The sequence below is a fragment of the Ochotona curzoniae genome, unplaced genomic scaffold (genome assembly GCF_017591425.1).
Source record: "Ochotona curzoniae isolate NIBS_2020 unplaced genomic scaffold, NIBS_Ocur_1.0 scaffold_4506, whole genome shotgun sequence".
Lineage (NCBI taxonomy): Eukaryota > Metazoa > Chordata > Mammalia > Lagomorpha > Ochotonidae > Ochotona > Ochotona curzoniae.
The window spans coordinates 40,775,470-40,791,633 of NW_024467119.1; the positions used below are offsets into that span (position 1 = coordinate 40,775,470).

A 16,164-nucleotide genomic window follows, 5' to 3' on the forward strand; every position below is an offset into this window, starting at 1 on the left:
CTCACACAGTGCCAGCACAAGGCTTGAGGCCCTTAGCTAAATTCTTCACTCTTCAAATCAAGCTCATAAGGTGGATGTCACAATTGCCATTTTGTGATGCGGACTGAACAGAGAAGCTAAATTACTTCCCAGGTTGCAGTTATCACAAGAAGGACTGTCACATGGACGCCAGCTTATCAGCTCCAATGTCTGTGCACAGGCACCTGACACAGTACACTCAGGGGCCGAAGAACAGACAGCAGCTGCCTTACCCGCCTCGATGATTGCATAAACCAGGATTTGCATGGTTGTCAGGAGATGAGATAATATTTATCAAGTCACATTCTTATGACTCACATCCTTGAGGTCCAGAGTTGATAAGGCTTCGTGTGTGTGCGTGTGTGTGCGTGCGTGTGTGTGTGTGTGTGTGTGTGTGTGTGTGTGTGTGTGTGTGTGTAAGGCTTCCTTATGTCCCATGTGTGCATGAGGCTTCCTGTGTTGTGTGTGTGTATAAGACTTCCTTATGCCGCATGTGTATAAGGCTTGCTGTGTTATGTGTGTATGTATGTGTGTGAGGCTTCCTTATGTCCCGTGTGTGCACAAGGTTTCCTGTGTTGTGTGTGTGTGCATGTTAAGGCTTCCTGTGTCATTATGTGTAACATGTGAGTATGCATGCATAAGGTGAAGAAAGTCTTGATACTGAAAGAGAATACTGTGTTGCTTACCAAGGCCTCTCAGTTTTAAAATCAAAATCATTATCTAATGAGTCGCAATTTGAAAGCCCAGTACTCACTGTGGATCCATTTCTAATTATGCGGATCTTTTTCAGAGAAAAACTTTTCAGATGAGTTAGATTCTTCAAATTCTCCTTGCTTATCAAATCCAAGAATCATTAGAGCTAAATGGAAACGAGTGTCCAGCAGTATGGACAGAACCGAGTGTTTGCAGGGTTAAACAAGCCACAGATCAAATGTCAATGCAATTGATATAATTTTATTGTGCCATAATTTCAAATTTACAGAAAAATTTCAAAAGCAGTATAAAAGATTACATACACACCTTTACCCAAATTAACTAAACATGTTGTCCTATTCATTGTTTTGTCACATTAATTTTATAATTATATAAGAATTTTATAGCAACTTACAATCAATAGCAGCAATAGAAGGGTGTAAAGTTTTTCTAAGCAAACATTGCAGCTAGGTCAGTGAAATCTACATCTAATTTCCAGCCTTGTACTGGAAACTTCAGGCAATTTAACTGAACCTGAAACCCAACACCCCAATCAGGAGTGATGACTACTGCCAAAACATCTAAAAACTCCCAGAATAACCACTGCGGGGCCTCATGATGGAAGACTCCAACGTGTGATGCTTTGAAACGCTGAGCGCTGGAGTCACGTGACCTGGAAGGCCCCAGAAGCTGCCTTACAAATCAGGCCTCACCTACTCCTGTTCTGCCCCCAGGAACACACTTTCTCTGCAGTTCCCTACAGGACTGAAGAAACACCTTCCAAAGAAAATTTCCCTAGGAATCTCATCAAGTAACAGAGAAAGATCAGCCAGCTGAGAAGAGAAACAGCTAAATGCCACCAGGCCCGACCAGACGTTGCCTCTCTTCTGCGAGGGCAGCTGAACAAGCTGCTGTTGGCTCCCATTGAGGGCTCACCATCACTTCTGTAACTTGTCTCCACCTCACCCCGAGCTCAAGACCATTGTCTGCATTCTGGGATCATCCATTTAGACTCAAAACCATCTACTACACCTCTAACATTGCCTGGAGAACCCTCCCCACCTTCATTCTGTCTAGCAAACCTTCATGAGCACAGGGAAATTCTCCATTCACTCCTGCACTCCAGTAAAATCCATTTCAATGTGAGCTTACTTTTCAAAGGAGAATCATCTAATGGCCTCTTTAAAAGTTATTTTTTTTGAAAACATGTTTTATAATGAAATTCACAAATTTTAAAAAAGAATCCCATCAAAGAAAGTTACCAGATGGGAACATCAATCAATAGGGTCCCAGGAAGACATGTCCGTGGACATTCAAGTCCCATTCCTTTGGAAATAACAAGGTACATCATTATGATCATTCAGCAAATCTCGGTTAATTAGGAAAGGCCTACCTGACCCCAAAACCTTCTGCACTAAATTCCACAGACACTACCATGGTCACATTTTCGTAATCTGATTGTAACTGGCTCATGTGATGCGAAAGTTGTGAGGTGAAAGGCTAAGTACATAGTCCTGGCGGAGATTCTAGAATGCCCTGGCACAGCCCCATCTGAGGACATCACCTGGGTAAACAGCCTTCCCTGAGAACTGCCATGGCACAGACATTTGACACAGTGAGTAGTTGGCTGGGTGGCAGCAGGCAGAGGCACCTCAGCTTCTCCTTGTCTTTGGCTGCCTTCCGGTTGGCTTTAAGAAGACTCCATTCCCAGCATCCACCGAAAATATAACCTGGACTTGCTCAGTAGATATCTGTTAAGGAGGTCACGTGAAAAGATTGCTCCAATTCACTCTTGCTGGTGGGTTTCCAAGGGTGAAATAGCACGGTTTTCGTCTCCTCGGTCATGAGGAAACCATTGTCGCTAAATCTCCCTGCAATGCTTCCGACATCCAACCACACAAAGGGAGCAACAGCGGAGGTTTTCAGATCAAAAACAAATGTGTCACCTTTCTGAGAGATCCTGGCCTAGAACACAAACAGAAACGAAGCAAAGGATGAAGGGGATCTACACGACCATATACAACGCCCATCAAGAGCATCCACGTGGGCCTGAGAAGCAGTGCACTTCCTACAACTTTGGCTCTCTAAATGCTGAAGCCAAATGCTCTGTGTACAGTTTCCAACACTTCACAATACATGCACAATGATTTAAAGCTTTGGAAAATCACCAAACTCTAACCTCAACCCCCAAAACATGCAGTCTCCAATGATTCAACACACCATGTCACACAAGCAGCCTAAAGGTTTACAACTTCCACAGCTTTCTCAGAGTATCATTAAGAGAGGAATATTTCTACTGAAAATCGGAGGGAAGGTGGCACATGGGAATAAAAGGCTTTCCAAACTATCTGGACATAGTTTTAAAAGTACAACTATGCAGTTGGTAACTGGGTCTTCTAGAAAGATCCAGGAATCTGGAGAGCAGCCAGGCAGACATCACCAAAAGCTCTGCCATCCTCTTCTAACACACTGTAAAGTCACATCACAGCTTCTCTGGCAGGACACAGTCCGGTGCAGGTAAGCGCAAGAAGCACAATAGGGAACAACCCAGAATAGGCAATGAAAATTATCCCACAGGCATACACATGGCATGGGTAGGGGGCAGACCAGCCTAAATCTGTTCACATTACCTTCTGGTGAATCCGAGCACCAGAACAGAGTGTGGGTCGAGCCAGGTTCAGTTGTGCATAAGCTGACCAGCATGTGCATAAGCTGATCGGTGTGACGAACAGTGTTGGAGTCTGTACTAGCAAACTCACTCAAGAATCAGATCTGGGATCAACTCAGATGAAGTTTCTTTGGATATTTCTCCAACTGAACTGCTGATCTTGGAACCCCAACCATCAAGAGACTGTCAGTCAGTGGACTCTGAATAGGTTTCATTGCGGTTGGGACAGTGAGATTGGCAGCAATCCAGAACTGATGAACTATCAAAACTGTTTGAGCAGGACCCTTGGAGCACGCCTCATGTTGGGGATTGGGGATGGGTGGGAGGTAGGGTGGGGCTTTTCCCTTTGTTACTCCCCTAACCCCAGACACAGGGCAAAATGATTATATTAGTGTGGAAACAATGATATTACCCACTTTCACCCTGTAGCCTGTAACCCTTTGTACCCTAATAAACTAAGATTATTAAAAAAAAACACACTGTAAAGGCACATCAATAACATTTTTACATATTTAAATTCCATATGATATCAGCAAAAAGAGAAACTGCTATAGAAATCATGTGGGTCCCATTCCAGGTAACTTGCTGATAAACAGATGCCCAGAGTGGAAATGGCTGGCTGCCAACAGCAGGAGTGTGTGCAGCACTTTCTCAAGGTAAGAATGGACTTGAGTGTGGCCTGACATTCTGAGCTGTGCTTGGGTCACCCTACAGGGCTCCTACACACACACACACACACTCAGCGGGGTCCATTTTCTGCCTCACATGGCCAGGTCACTCTGGCCAGGCTCAGCTCCCACTGCTAGAGGGCCAAAGCCAGAAGAGACACTGGTGCCTTGCTCTCTCTTGTTGCCTTCTTCAGGCAGAAAATCCCATCTCTCATTGCAGATTTTGGGGTCCAAACCTACACCCAAATAGGGAGAAGCTTCTAGCATCTCCCTTGGAAGAGTACAGCTAAGTTCTAGCCTAAGTTAAACTCAAGCTGAATGTTAACTACCATTACTACTACTTCTATTGTCATGACTGTCTGTGTCCTTAGGAGCAGTCTCACCGAAATCCAGAGGACAAAAAAAGAAACCCGACTTCTCTGCCTCCCCAACCAACCAGTTATCTCAAGGTAATGAAAACCCAGCTAAGAGCAAAAACTCTGAAATTGTATAGACAACCCAAATTTGTGCAAGATCCAGCTTTCTTTTCTATATTAGAATGGCATTCCCTTCATATCTATCCTTCATTAATTGTTACAGATAAATTTGGTTTCACAATTAATTTTCCCTTATTGGGCCTCTTTATTTCTTTGTGAAGATGTATTTTTACATGAGTTACAGAGAGAGAAGGAGAGACAGGAGAGAAATCTTCCATCTGCTCGTTCACTCCCCACATGGCCACAATGGCCAGAGCTGAACTGGTACAAAGCTGGCAACCGGGAGCTTCTTTTTTCTCGTCTTTTCTTTCTTTCTTTAATTAATTAATTAAGTAATTAATTGGAAAGTCAGATATACAGAGAGGAGGAGAGGCAGAGAAGATGATCTTCCACCCGATGATTCACTCCCCAAGTGGCCTCAGTGGCCAGAGCTGCACCGATCCAAAGCCAGGAACCAGAAGGTTCTTTAGAGTTTCCTACACGGGTGCAGGGTCCCAAGGCTTTGGGCTGTTTTCAATTGCTTTCCCAGGCTACAAGCAGGGGGCTAGATGGGAAGCGGGGCTGCCGAGATTAGCAGGGCACCCGTATGGGATCCCAGTGCATTCAAGGAGAGGACTTATCCTCTAGGCTACTGTTCTGGGCCCAGCTGGGAGCAGCCAGGACTTGAACTGGCACCCATATGGGTAGCTGGCACCTTCTATGCCACATTCAAACAGAAATTAGGCCTCTTTCAAGTGAAATGCAATGACTGGGTGTTTTAGTTGATTATTTCTAGAGTAAATGTACCAAATCCTTTTCAAAGAAATAAAGGTATATAGCAAATGTAACATTTGTTAAAAGTAGAGAAAGTTTCTAAAAGAGTATTGTCAGTGGTCATTCAGGAAACGGGAGAAGGCAAGGTGTTCAATTAACTAGACATAGATCAAATTCTCCAGCTGCTTGATTTTTATAACTACGCATCCTTAATGATCCTATTTTGCTCTCAGACTTTATAAAGATCTGGTGATTAAGCTACTTCAAAGAAATGCATCAAAGGGAGTACAAGTCTAAATAGACACTACTTGAAATTTCAAGAGCAGGAGTGCTGTTACAGGCCCAGGGCTCTCTAGCTACAGGTCCTTGAGCGCCTCACTTCCCCTCTCTAGCCTCAAATTCTTGTTGTAAATCACACATGGCAACACTTCAGGACTGTAGTCAAAGTTGGAGACTGCACAGAAATGCAGCAAGAACAGGGGCTGGTACCCAGTGCAGGTGCCATCAGCAGAGGTGGCCTTGGAACGCCTCCCCTCCCCACACCAGTCCCGCCCAGGGAGAGGGTGCAGCATGAGCACCCTTAAACAAACCCTGACAGATCCTTGATCTTGGCTTCCCTGAGGCCTCAGGTGCAGTCAACATCACTGGGGAAGTTCACGGAGGGCCAGGGTCATGCTGACAATGCTTACAGTGATCTGTGCCTTGAGGAGCCCCGTAGCCTTCTTCAGGGAGGACAGGAAATGATGGTTGGTTGGGCTGAAGAGTTTAGAATCCGTTGAAAAGAAAAAGGAAACTACGCAGCTTTCCCGCTTACAATTCCCACATCGTTTCATCAATGTCGACACGGGTTCCTGATAAACAGGCGTGGCCATGCCGGCTTTAACCACAAAATGGTTAGTGACGAAGGAGCACACGGGCTTCAGGGAACTCCACGCGTGGACTCTCACCTGAGCAGAAGGAAAAAAGGAAGATGAGCAGCCCTGCTCCCTGAGTTGGTTTCTGGAGAACAGGAGGAGCGACAGCCCAGCTCAGCACAGCTTCAGTCCCAGCCCCATGGGGCGCTACTCCAGGTACTCCAGGTACTCCAGGTACTCCAGGTACTCCAGCTCCTCACGCTCCCACGGAACGACAGGAACCTCACAGGTGACTGAGGGAATTTTAAAATAGTACACAGAAGATGTACCTGATACATAATTTTTCTAGAAAAAATAACCTATTTTCAGTGTTGACATTCTCCAAGTGGCAGCCACATGAGAACTTGAATTCCCACCCTTTCTTTGAACTTAAACTTGTTTTAAAGACAAATTTATTTTCTACATACCCATTCCAAATTGTTCACTATTAACCACTCTAACACCCCCCTTTTTAATCATTTTTGGGTAAAATTTGGACTACTTTCAGCTTCTCATTACAAATAATCTCACATTTAACTGGCACTCTACAGCTTAGTTAATGTATTTTCATCTGGCTTTTTCTTCACTATTCATAGGAATCTTTTAAGAAGAAAGCTTGGTATAGATAGATAGATGAGAAAATGCAGTTGCCCCTTTGTTTAAGGCAGGTAACAAGTGGCAGTTTTAACCCTGATCCATGCACTGTGACTCAACTGCAGATACAAACACCACTCGAATGCAACTTTGGGTTTTCTCATGAGCAGCATAACCAGGTGATGACTCCGCACACCAGGTGACGTACAGTGAGTGTGACATTGGCGTCCCACTGGAGGTCCGACACGGCGTAGATGTGGAGCACATCCTGTCTCTCAAAGCCCACGGGCAGCAGCGGAGCGAAGAAACGCCGAGCAAAGTAGTGAAGCATCTTCCACTTGCCCCCGTACTCTGCAAACAACCGACAAAGTGGGAGGGAGGCAGGCAGAGCCAAGCAGTCCAAAAAAGCGCAGTCCCCCAGGCCCAGCTGGTACCAGGGACAGAGCACACCAGGGGGACCTCAGCACAGGGACCCATGGGAGTGAGGGGGACACACAAGGAGAGCCAAAGACCTGGGAACTCAGGGGGTTGAGGGGTTCTGAAGCTTTTTTGGGTACTGCATCATGTCCCCTTACAACATCCAGATCAGCAGGATCTTAACAAATCACAATACGTGGTCCCTAGAGCTATTGATTCCAACACAGTGCAGGCAGCATTTTGAATCCAGACCTGACTTCCTGTTAGCCTCAGATGGTTCCACTAGCACTCCTCCATGCTTACCACACTCACAAGGGAGGCAGTTTCTAAGGGAGGCAGTTTCTTGAACTGGCAGGCAACACCTGTTAGGAAAACTCATTTAGGATTCCCTTAGCACTCCCTTGGGCACAAAATTCCATGACAAACCAAAAGGACGACCCTACCAATCCAGCTGACGAGCTCTGGAAACCATCCAGACCAATGGCCTTCAGAGGCTGTTCCTCACACACAAGGAAAAGTTGTTGGCATCGGTACAATGCTGGGTCTTGCCCCCATGTCTTGTCTGCTCGACCCACAACTGTGATCTCAGCACTGCTCTGTTTCCAAAAGAGAATCCTTCCCCACAAAGCACTGTTACCACCAAACACACGAGAGCTGGGACACACATCGCCACCTGCACGCACGCAGAAATGTGAATTTGAAGTTCAGTCAAAACTAATTTTGTCAGGGTTTATCAAAACAAAAGCAAAAACCCTTTTGGCTTGGCATTTCAATTCTAATTTGCAGTGCTTCCTCCTATTGGATCTCTAACGTGAACTAGAACTTGCATTTGAAAGGTCTTCTCACAAATGAGACGGCTTAGGAAGCACAGAACAGACTCTGCTATATGGTATCCATTACAGAGGCCAGCACCACAGACAGATAAACTTCAGGGAACAGGCAGTGAAGCAGCAGGTGTCACGGACGCACAGCCCAGGTTACTCATCAGTGATAAAGTTCGGATACCAGCACAATATTCCGCATGACAGGCAAAAATAGTCATGTTATTTTTAACTTTAGCACTGTGGCTTTGTTATTTCTATCATTTGCTCCGTGGCTTTCCATGCTTAGGAACCAAGCAGAAAGATTTTACATTTGCTATATTATAAACTCAAAAAAACACACACACACACTATGGGCCCGGCACAGTAGCTTAGTGACTAAGTCCTCGCCTCGCATGCACTGAGATTCCAGATGGATGCTACTTCATGTCCACTTCCCATCCAGCCCCCTGCTTGTGGCCTGGGAAAGCAGTCGAGGACGGCACAAAGCCTTGGGAACCTGCACCTGCATGGGAGACCTGGGGAACCTCCTAGCTCCTGGCTTCAGATCAGCTCAGCTCCGGCCGTTGCTCTCACTTGGGGAGTAAACCAATGGATGAAAGATCATTCTTTCTGTCTCTCTTTCTCCCTATAAATCTGCCTTTCCAATAAAAATAAATAAAATCTTAAAAAAAAAAAAGGAAAAAGCTATGGCAACCTGCAGATTTTAAGCAGCTTTGATGCCTGCAAAGCATCACCACCACAGGTTAGTACCCGAGAGGCACTACCGCCTCCCCAGCTGCACACACTGTGAGCGATGGTCCCACTCACCCAATCAGACAAGACCATTGAGCTTACCTGGAGCAGGCACACACCCCACCTTGTCACAGCTTCCTTGTGGAGCCTTTTCTCTAGGACAAGTAAGAGGAGCTGGTGGCCTTCTGCCAGAGAAGCAGTCCAACACTCCCTCTGCCAGCGCACTCCTGTGCATGGCTTTACCTTCTCTTTCCGAGCAATTCACACGAGTAATCCACATGCAATCACTTACAGGAAGTTGAAAAAAACCTAGGTTGACCGGGGTGGTGGTGTAACACGATAATCCCATATGATGAGCACCAGCTCATGTCCTGGCTGCTCCATTTCCAATCCAGCTCCCTGCTTACGGCCTGGCAAAGCAGTGGAGCATGATCCAAGGCCTTGGATCCCTGCACCCACATGGAGGCTTGCAGGAAGCTGCCTGGCTCCTGGCTTGGGATCAGCCCAGCTCTGGCCGTTGCAGCTACTTGGGAGTGAAACAGTGGATGGAAGATCTCTCAGTAAATCTGCCTTTCAAATAAAAAATAAGTCTTTTAAAAAACAAACAAACAAACAAAGCTAGGCTGTCCTATTTCTGAAATCAAACTCACCCACAGAAAGAAGGCAGAGCTGGGCCCATGTTTCTCTCATACCTATTTGGTCACCTTTCAAGCAGCCCAGTAAGAGACTCTATCCCCAAGTACACCTCTGATTCTCACTCAGGATGGAAACTTTTATCTGGTTCTCATTGACAGAGAGTTTGGTCAGAGATCTAGGTCTCAAGTTTAACTCCCTAGCAGAGTCGCCCATTTGAAGCCATGTCTGCAACGAACTGCCTTGTATTTGCATTCCCTGCCAGTTGAACTGCCTCATGCGCCAAATGGCCTCTGCTTTATGGCCATGCCTGACCTGGTGCTCTGAACTGGCATTTATATTACTAACTGAACTCTGCTTCAAATATCTCTAGCAAAGGCCAAAGATTCACTACTATTTCATTTTTTAAAAAGTACCAATGTAGATAGGACAATTTAAATAGCTAACTCTAGCTGGGCCGGTCATCTTATCTGTCGTTAGTTGGGTAGGGACCACTGGTAACTTTTCCAACTTGAACTGTGGACTGTTCTACCTTTCACCCAAGAGATAAGAAGGAATAATAAAGCTGATCTGGACTTCAAGGTATTTCAACGCTTAACGCGTCCCATCTCCAACTGGAAATTCTCTGCTTAAAACCAGAATTAAGGCTGTGTTCCCATGGCTCTGCAAAGTGTCCTTCACTGAGTTCTGAACAATCACTGCAAGACACGTGGCAGAGGTCTTTTTCCGTGAGTCTCTGCCCTTCCTAGCCTGCTGTCACTTTGCACAGCATGGCACTTACAATGAGGTTGCTGTGAAGGCCCGTGAAAAGCCTTCAGGTGAGCAGGGTGGCTGCAGGTCAGAAGCCAACTGTAGGACAACAGTCTCCCTTGGCTGTGGTCCTGCTGGGTTCATCTGATAGGTCAGCTGTGAGCTTTCTCAGTGCACCTCCCACAGCTATCACTTTCTCTTCACCCACACAAACAACACTCCCACGCTTACCTAGAGAAGCCCAGGATGGAGCCTGCCAGATGTCATTCAACTGCCAATAAAGTGCTCCCATGGTGTGTCCTTCCCCATTCACTATCTCGCTGCGGCTGCGGAGGTAGAATTCAGTTTCTGTTTTGACACACTGGGCCTGCATCACCTGATTCAGAGGAAAGCATTGACACACAGGTGTTATTGTTTCATGTAGGCTGCCTGGACCTGGGAAAGCACAGGCTTGACGTTGGTCTGGGTTGTTTCCAAAGGCAAACTGGGTACATCTGGGAATCTGACTGAACTAGCTCTAGCTTTATTACACTCCATCTAGAACCAGCCCCATGGCATGAGAGAAGCAGCTTCTTCAGTGCAGGTTTATCTGCAGAATGGGTGTTTGGTTTATTATATCACCTGATAACTCGGGCTGGTGTTGTGGGATAGCAAGTTAAGCTACCACTTGCAATGAAGTCATCCCAAATGGGTACTAATTCCTGTTCCCTACACTCCACTTCCAATCCAGTTCCCTGCTAATGCACCTGGGAAAGCCTCAGCAGAAGGTCCCACTGCCTGGGGCCCTAACACTCATGTAGGAGACTTACATGGAATTTCAGATTCCTGGCTTATGACTGGCCCAGCTCTGCCCATTGTGGCTATTTATGGAGTGAACCAGCAGGAAGTAAAGAACTTCATAAGGACCCTTAATTCCTGAAACTCCAGTCTCTTACTGTTGTTCCTGACCTAGTGTGTGGCACCTGCTCCTAGCTTAATGCTGTACTTGCAAGAGGCTCATGCGAGGTCACCAAAGAGAACCCAGGGAGAAGGATTTTCAGTAAAAGAACAGGGTGGCATTAGAGGAGGGTAGGGATTTTTCACAAAGAAAAAGGGCTGTGCGTGTATGCAGCCACCAAACTCAGAGCTCTCCCTGTTAAGCTAGCAAAGTTCCAAAAAAAAAAAAGGTAGAATTACTAGATAGAAGTAGGCTAGCTTAATTAAAAAAAAAAAAAAGTCATAGATGAAGCTGGGACTTACATGAGCTGGAACCATTAAATTCCAGCAGAGTGAAGCAAAATGAAACCATGGTCATCACATCAATATTTCGTAAGTACCTACAACATGTATTATCCTGCTAATAAGAAGATGCTATCCCAGCAAAAGAAAGCGCAGCCACCCTCATGGAGCTTATTGTTTTGTGTAGAAGACAGGCTATAATCAAAGAATTATATTTTAAAAAAATGAAATAGCTACAAATGCAAAGAAAAAGAAATGCACATGTGAGCTCTTGCAGCTGGGTAATCAGAACCATGCTGCTGGCCCAGGCTGGGTGGCACCTCACCTCCTGTGTCAATCCACAACCCCGGAGCTCCCAGGCCTCGACGGCCAGCCCATGCCTAACTAAGAGGACTAAGAACCTACAACCTTCAAGTATCGCACCTCAGAACCCAGCTCAGCCTGGACTCACAGGAGCAAATTGTGGGGTGGCTCATCTAAGAAGTTTAGGACCGGGTTCCCTTTCCTTAGATCTGACATTTACAGTCTGATGAATAACAGAAGAGTCAAAATGAGAACTCTGATATGGGAACAAGTATCAATGCATCCCAGTAAAGATAATTAAATCATCTCCCCTTAGGCAAAAATGAAGATCCTCAGGACTAAACCCATAACCTATCAAAATCTTCATGCTGGGACACCTGGCACCGGAAGAGAGGATGGAGGACAAACCAACTCGATCAACCACCCGAGCTAAGTAGGTGTGGACTATGTCAGCCAGTGGATTCTGAAGAGATTTCATCAAGCTTGGAGTGGCGAGATCTGTAGCAACTCAGAACAGTTGAACTATCGAAACCACTTGAGCAGTGCCCTCAGAGCATGCCCCACAGTGGGGACCCTGGGGTGGATGGGAGGCTGGGTGTGTCCTTTTCCTTTATCTCTCCCCTTTTCCTGGGATACAGGAAGGAAAAAAGAGAATGTGATAATAATGGTTTTACCCACTTTCCTCTAGCACTTGACCCTTTGCACCCTAATCAACTATGGAAAGATTATCAACAAGCTAAAAATAAAGAAAAAAATCCTCATGCCCATGCTTAACTTGGATCTAATACAAAACACAACTAAGATGTTTTATTGGTACTTGTGGCAGCAGTAACTGTAATTTTATTTTTCCCTGCTTGATGAACTGAAGATACCTTTCAGGGAAAAATTTTGATGAGCAACAAATTATTTATACTCTAAAGCATTTTCCATTCGTTGTAAGCCTAGGGGAGGTCCCCAAAAGTGTTCAGTAAAAATGCCATGCTTGTGTGGGGATGTACAATGACTGTGTAGTGGAGACTGTCATATCCAGATGTGACGATATGGTGCAGTGTGCATCTCTACTTTCAGATCGAGGATGGACTTCCAGTGAAATTGTTGGGTGTGTCATGACAATAGGATGCTGGACTCTCTGCCACTGTCCATGCCTGCAATGACGGATTTACGTTTGTTTATGAGGAAGTATATGCTATGATGATATGGGAGAATTCAACTAGAGGAGAAGATTTGGGGCGGGAAAGGGAAAATCACAGGGCCCATGGAACTGTATCATAAAATGGTAATAATAAAATTTTTTTGGAATTCAAAATATCTAATGCCAGAGGTCAGCATCCCATATGGACATCAGTTCAAGTCCCAGCTGCTCCACTTCTATGAATGTTCCTGGGAAAGCAGTAAAGAATTACACAAGTGCTTGGAGGTAGTTCAGTTGTGCCCAAGCCCTGGCCATTGCAGACAACTGAGGCATGAAGTAGCAGATGGAAGATTCATTCTATCTTGCTCTCCCTCTCCCTGCTTCCCTTCAGCCTTTCAAATAAACAAATCTTCCAAAAACATTTGTATAAGCTTATCTTTTAATTTCATTTTTTCATGCACTTTTTGAGGTATTAGCATACTATATATGGTTCATATCTATTTATTTTGCACTCCACTCTGTTTTCAAATATTTACAATTCTATACTCTGGCAAATTTCCCAGCATCTTTGTAATATTATAGAGTGGTCATTTTTAGAACCAGTACACGTTAGCGAGCCCCTCCCCCAGCATGATTTCCAGTTCATCCATGTCGCAGCACTTGTCAGAATTACATTCTTTCTAATTCTGAATAATGTTTCCTTCCATGTTTTATTTATCCATATTTGTTTATTATTCCTTCACTCATCAGCAGATGAACAGTTGCTCTTATTTTGCAAGCACATTTTGACTACTGTGAGAAGTATAATGATAGATATTTCTGTACAAGTTTTTGCATGCTTTCAGTTTTCCTGTTTATATACCTACAAGTAGAAATACACTCACACGATAACTGAAATCAAACTTTTTAAAAAACTGACAAAATGTTTTCCCTGACAGCTATACCATTTTGTATTCCCACAGAAGGTTTCTAATTTCTCCACATCATTAACAATATTTTTTTCTGGGCCCAGCACGGTAGCCTAGTGCCTAAAGTCCTCACCTTGCATATTCTGGGATCCCATATAGACGCTGGTTCTAATCCTGGCAGCTCCACTTCCCATCCAACTCCCTGCCTGCAGCCTGGGAAAGCAGTCGAGGATGGCCCAAAGCCTTGGGACCCTGCACCCATGTGAGAGACCCGGAAGAATTTCCTAGCTCCAGGTTTTGGATCAGCTCAACTCTGACAATTGGCAGCTCCTTGAGGAGTGAACTAGCAGATGAAAGATTTAGGCAGTGACCCAGTGGACAGAAGATCTTTCTCTCTGTATCTCCTTCTCTCTTTATAACTGTCTTTCCAATAAAAATAACTAAATACTTTAAAATATTTTTTCTTTTTTTAATTCCAGTGTCCTAGATACTTTTCACATATTCCAGTAAGTTTCTTATTTAATGTGCAAGATCTCTGATGTCTGCTTTTATATAACTGCTGGAAGTAAATGTTATAAACAAATACCTCAGTAACTACAGAACTTCCTTTATCTCAAATGTGAAAGGATATAATATGATCTGTCATTCCGAAAGCAGAAGCAGAGCTCAGGTGTGAACCCTTAGATAAAACGCTTACCCTTTCTAAGCCTCTACTTCTCCAACTAGACCATGGACCCAGCAGCGTGAGTGTCCAGAGGTGGTGCGAAGGATAGCAGGGCTCCCAAGCAAGCATTTAGCACATAGCTGGAAAACGCTGATTCCTTCCTTAAATTTCATCATGCCTATATGCCTTCTACTACATAACATCCTGTGTTATTAATTCCCGCTTTGCTGACCAAGCCCCCTGCCCCATCTTCAATCTCAGTGTGATCTGAATCATCCCTCCTGTCTCCTGTTTATCGAACAACAGCTGTAAGAGAAGAGGTGTCAGCAGCCTGCCCTTTCCCCTGCTTCCTGGGACCAAGTTATTTACAATATAGGCAAAGCGGACTCAAAAGAATGTTAAGTTTCCTCTTCATATAAATTCAAAAATTAAAATTTAAAAATTGATTAAAAAACAAAATGGATCTTTTAAAACTAAGTAACATTCCCTAGGAAATCATTAGATGGTCAGTAAATAAGAGGCATTTCAGAAAGTCTGTGGAAAGGGAAATTAAATGAGAAATCTGTTTTGTACATAAGAAATTGAAACCCATAGAATTACTTTCTTGTAATTATTTCCATGAACTTTTAGAAGACTCCTCTAATATGAAGAGTAAATGACAGCAGGCAGAGGGGGCTATCAGCTACGGGACCGGCAAAGACTGGTAGCCGAAGAGGCCGCGCAGGTGGGGGAAGTCACTAGAAGAGTTTAGTCTTCAGACCAGCAAGTGCGAGCTGCACAACACAGCATAGCAGGGTGAGTCTGTGTGTGGAACCCAAGATAAGGGACAGGTGGGAGAATGAAGGGTGAGGCAAGACCACCTTGGAATACGAGCCAAACTGAGGAGGCTAGGGCATGGAGGAGTGCCTTGGTGGCTTTAGAACAAAGAGAAGATGAGGAGGATCTAAACGCCAAGATTTTGCCAATAGCTGCAATACTTCGTACCTACTGGAAACCCTAAAGAAGAGACACAGCCTGTTCTTCCCAACAGTGTAAGAGACTATAAGGAAAAGAATGAGGGGTGGGAATGGGAACAGAGAGTATGCTATAGATGGATTTGATTTGTATTACACAGATTAAAGATGACTGGCTTAATATGAGAGTCACGGGGCAAGGGACACTCTTTTGCTCTTCCATTTCCTATCTGTATTTTAGTCATCAAAAAAATTCAACACTAAAAACAAAATGTGTCATAATTCTGATTTCTTTCACCTGCTGACGTATTAGAAGGTGCCATGGTAGAACAAATACACTGCACCAAAGCAAGTTCAATTCTGAGCCAAACCTGGTTTCTCCAGAATATTACATTCTCAGACAAGCCTATCACCAACCAAAATCTGGTCATAATCAACTCCGTTGTGTGCCCAGCTCCTGCCTATGCCCCTAGAATGCCAGTGAGTTCAGAAAAGAATAATCATTTCTGTCATTTCTTTAAGTGACATTAATAAAATGAACAGCTGGAAAAAGAAAACCTAGCATGAAAAACAGCTGAAAAGGTTTTCACTTGCTCTCTGATGGACCAATAAATTCTGCCTATTTTGTACAACAAAACACTTAAACAGTTATGAAAGCTTAAACGATGAACTGCAGCACTTTTCAAAGAACACACATCAACATTTCCTGCCCATACAATGTTGTGGTAGAGTTCACAGGCAACACATTCCCCTGCCACAACTCCCCTAATTTACAAGAGCATATTTGAAATGTGAAAATTCTCATAATTATCCCAATATCCTTTAGTTTTCTGCTCCAACTTTTATACAAGAGGTTGTGTTTAACAT

At 44.4% G+C, this 16,164-nt stretch overlaps 1 protein-coding gene across 1 annotated transcript in view; it reads right to left on the reverse strand.

The window, feature by feature from the left end:
• Positions 1 to 690: 690 nt before the first annotated feature.
• MANBA (mannosidase beta) overlaps positions 691 to 16,164 on the reverse strand; it is a 90,674-nt gene continuing 75,200 nt past the window's right edge. Inside the window, exons 14-17 of the mRNA XM_040966770.1 lie at positions 10,351 to 10,495; positions 6,972 to 7,114; positions 5,966 to 6,223; positions 691 to 2,676 (exon numbers count right to left, since the gene is read on the reverse strand). Coding sequence (XP_040822704.1) covers positions 2,452 to 2,676; positions 5,966 to 6,223; positions 6,972 to 7,114; positions 10,351 to 10,495 — 771 coding nt within the window. The 3' untranslated portion in view covers positions 691 to 2,451. The remainder of the gene's footprint in view (positions 2,677 to 5,965; positions 6,224 to 6,971; positions 7,115 to 10,350; positions 10,496 to 16,164) is intronic.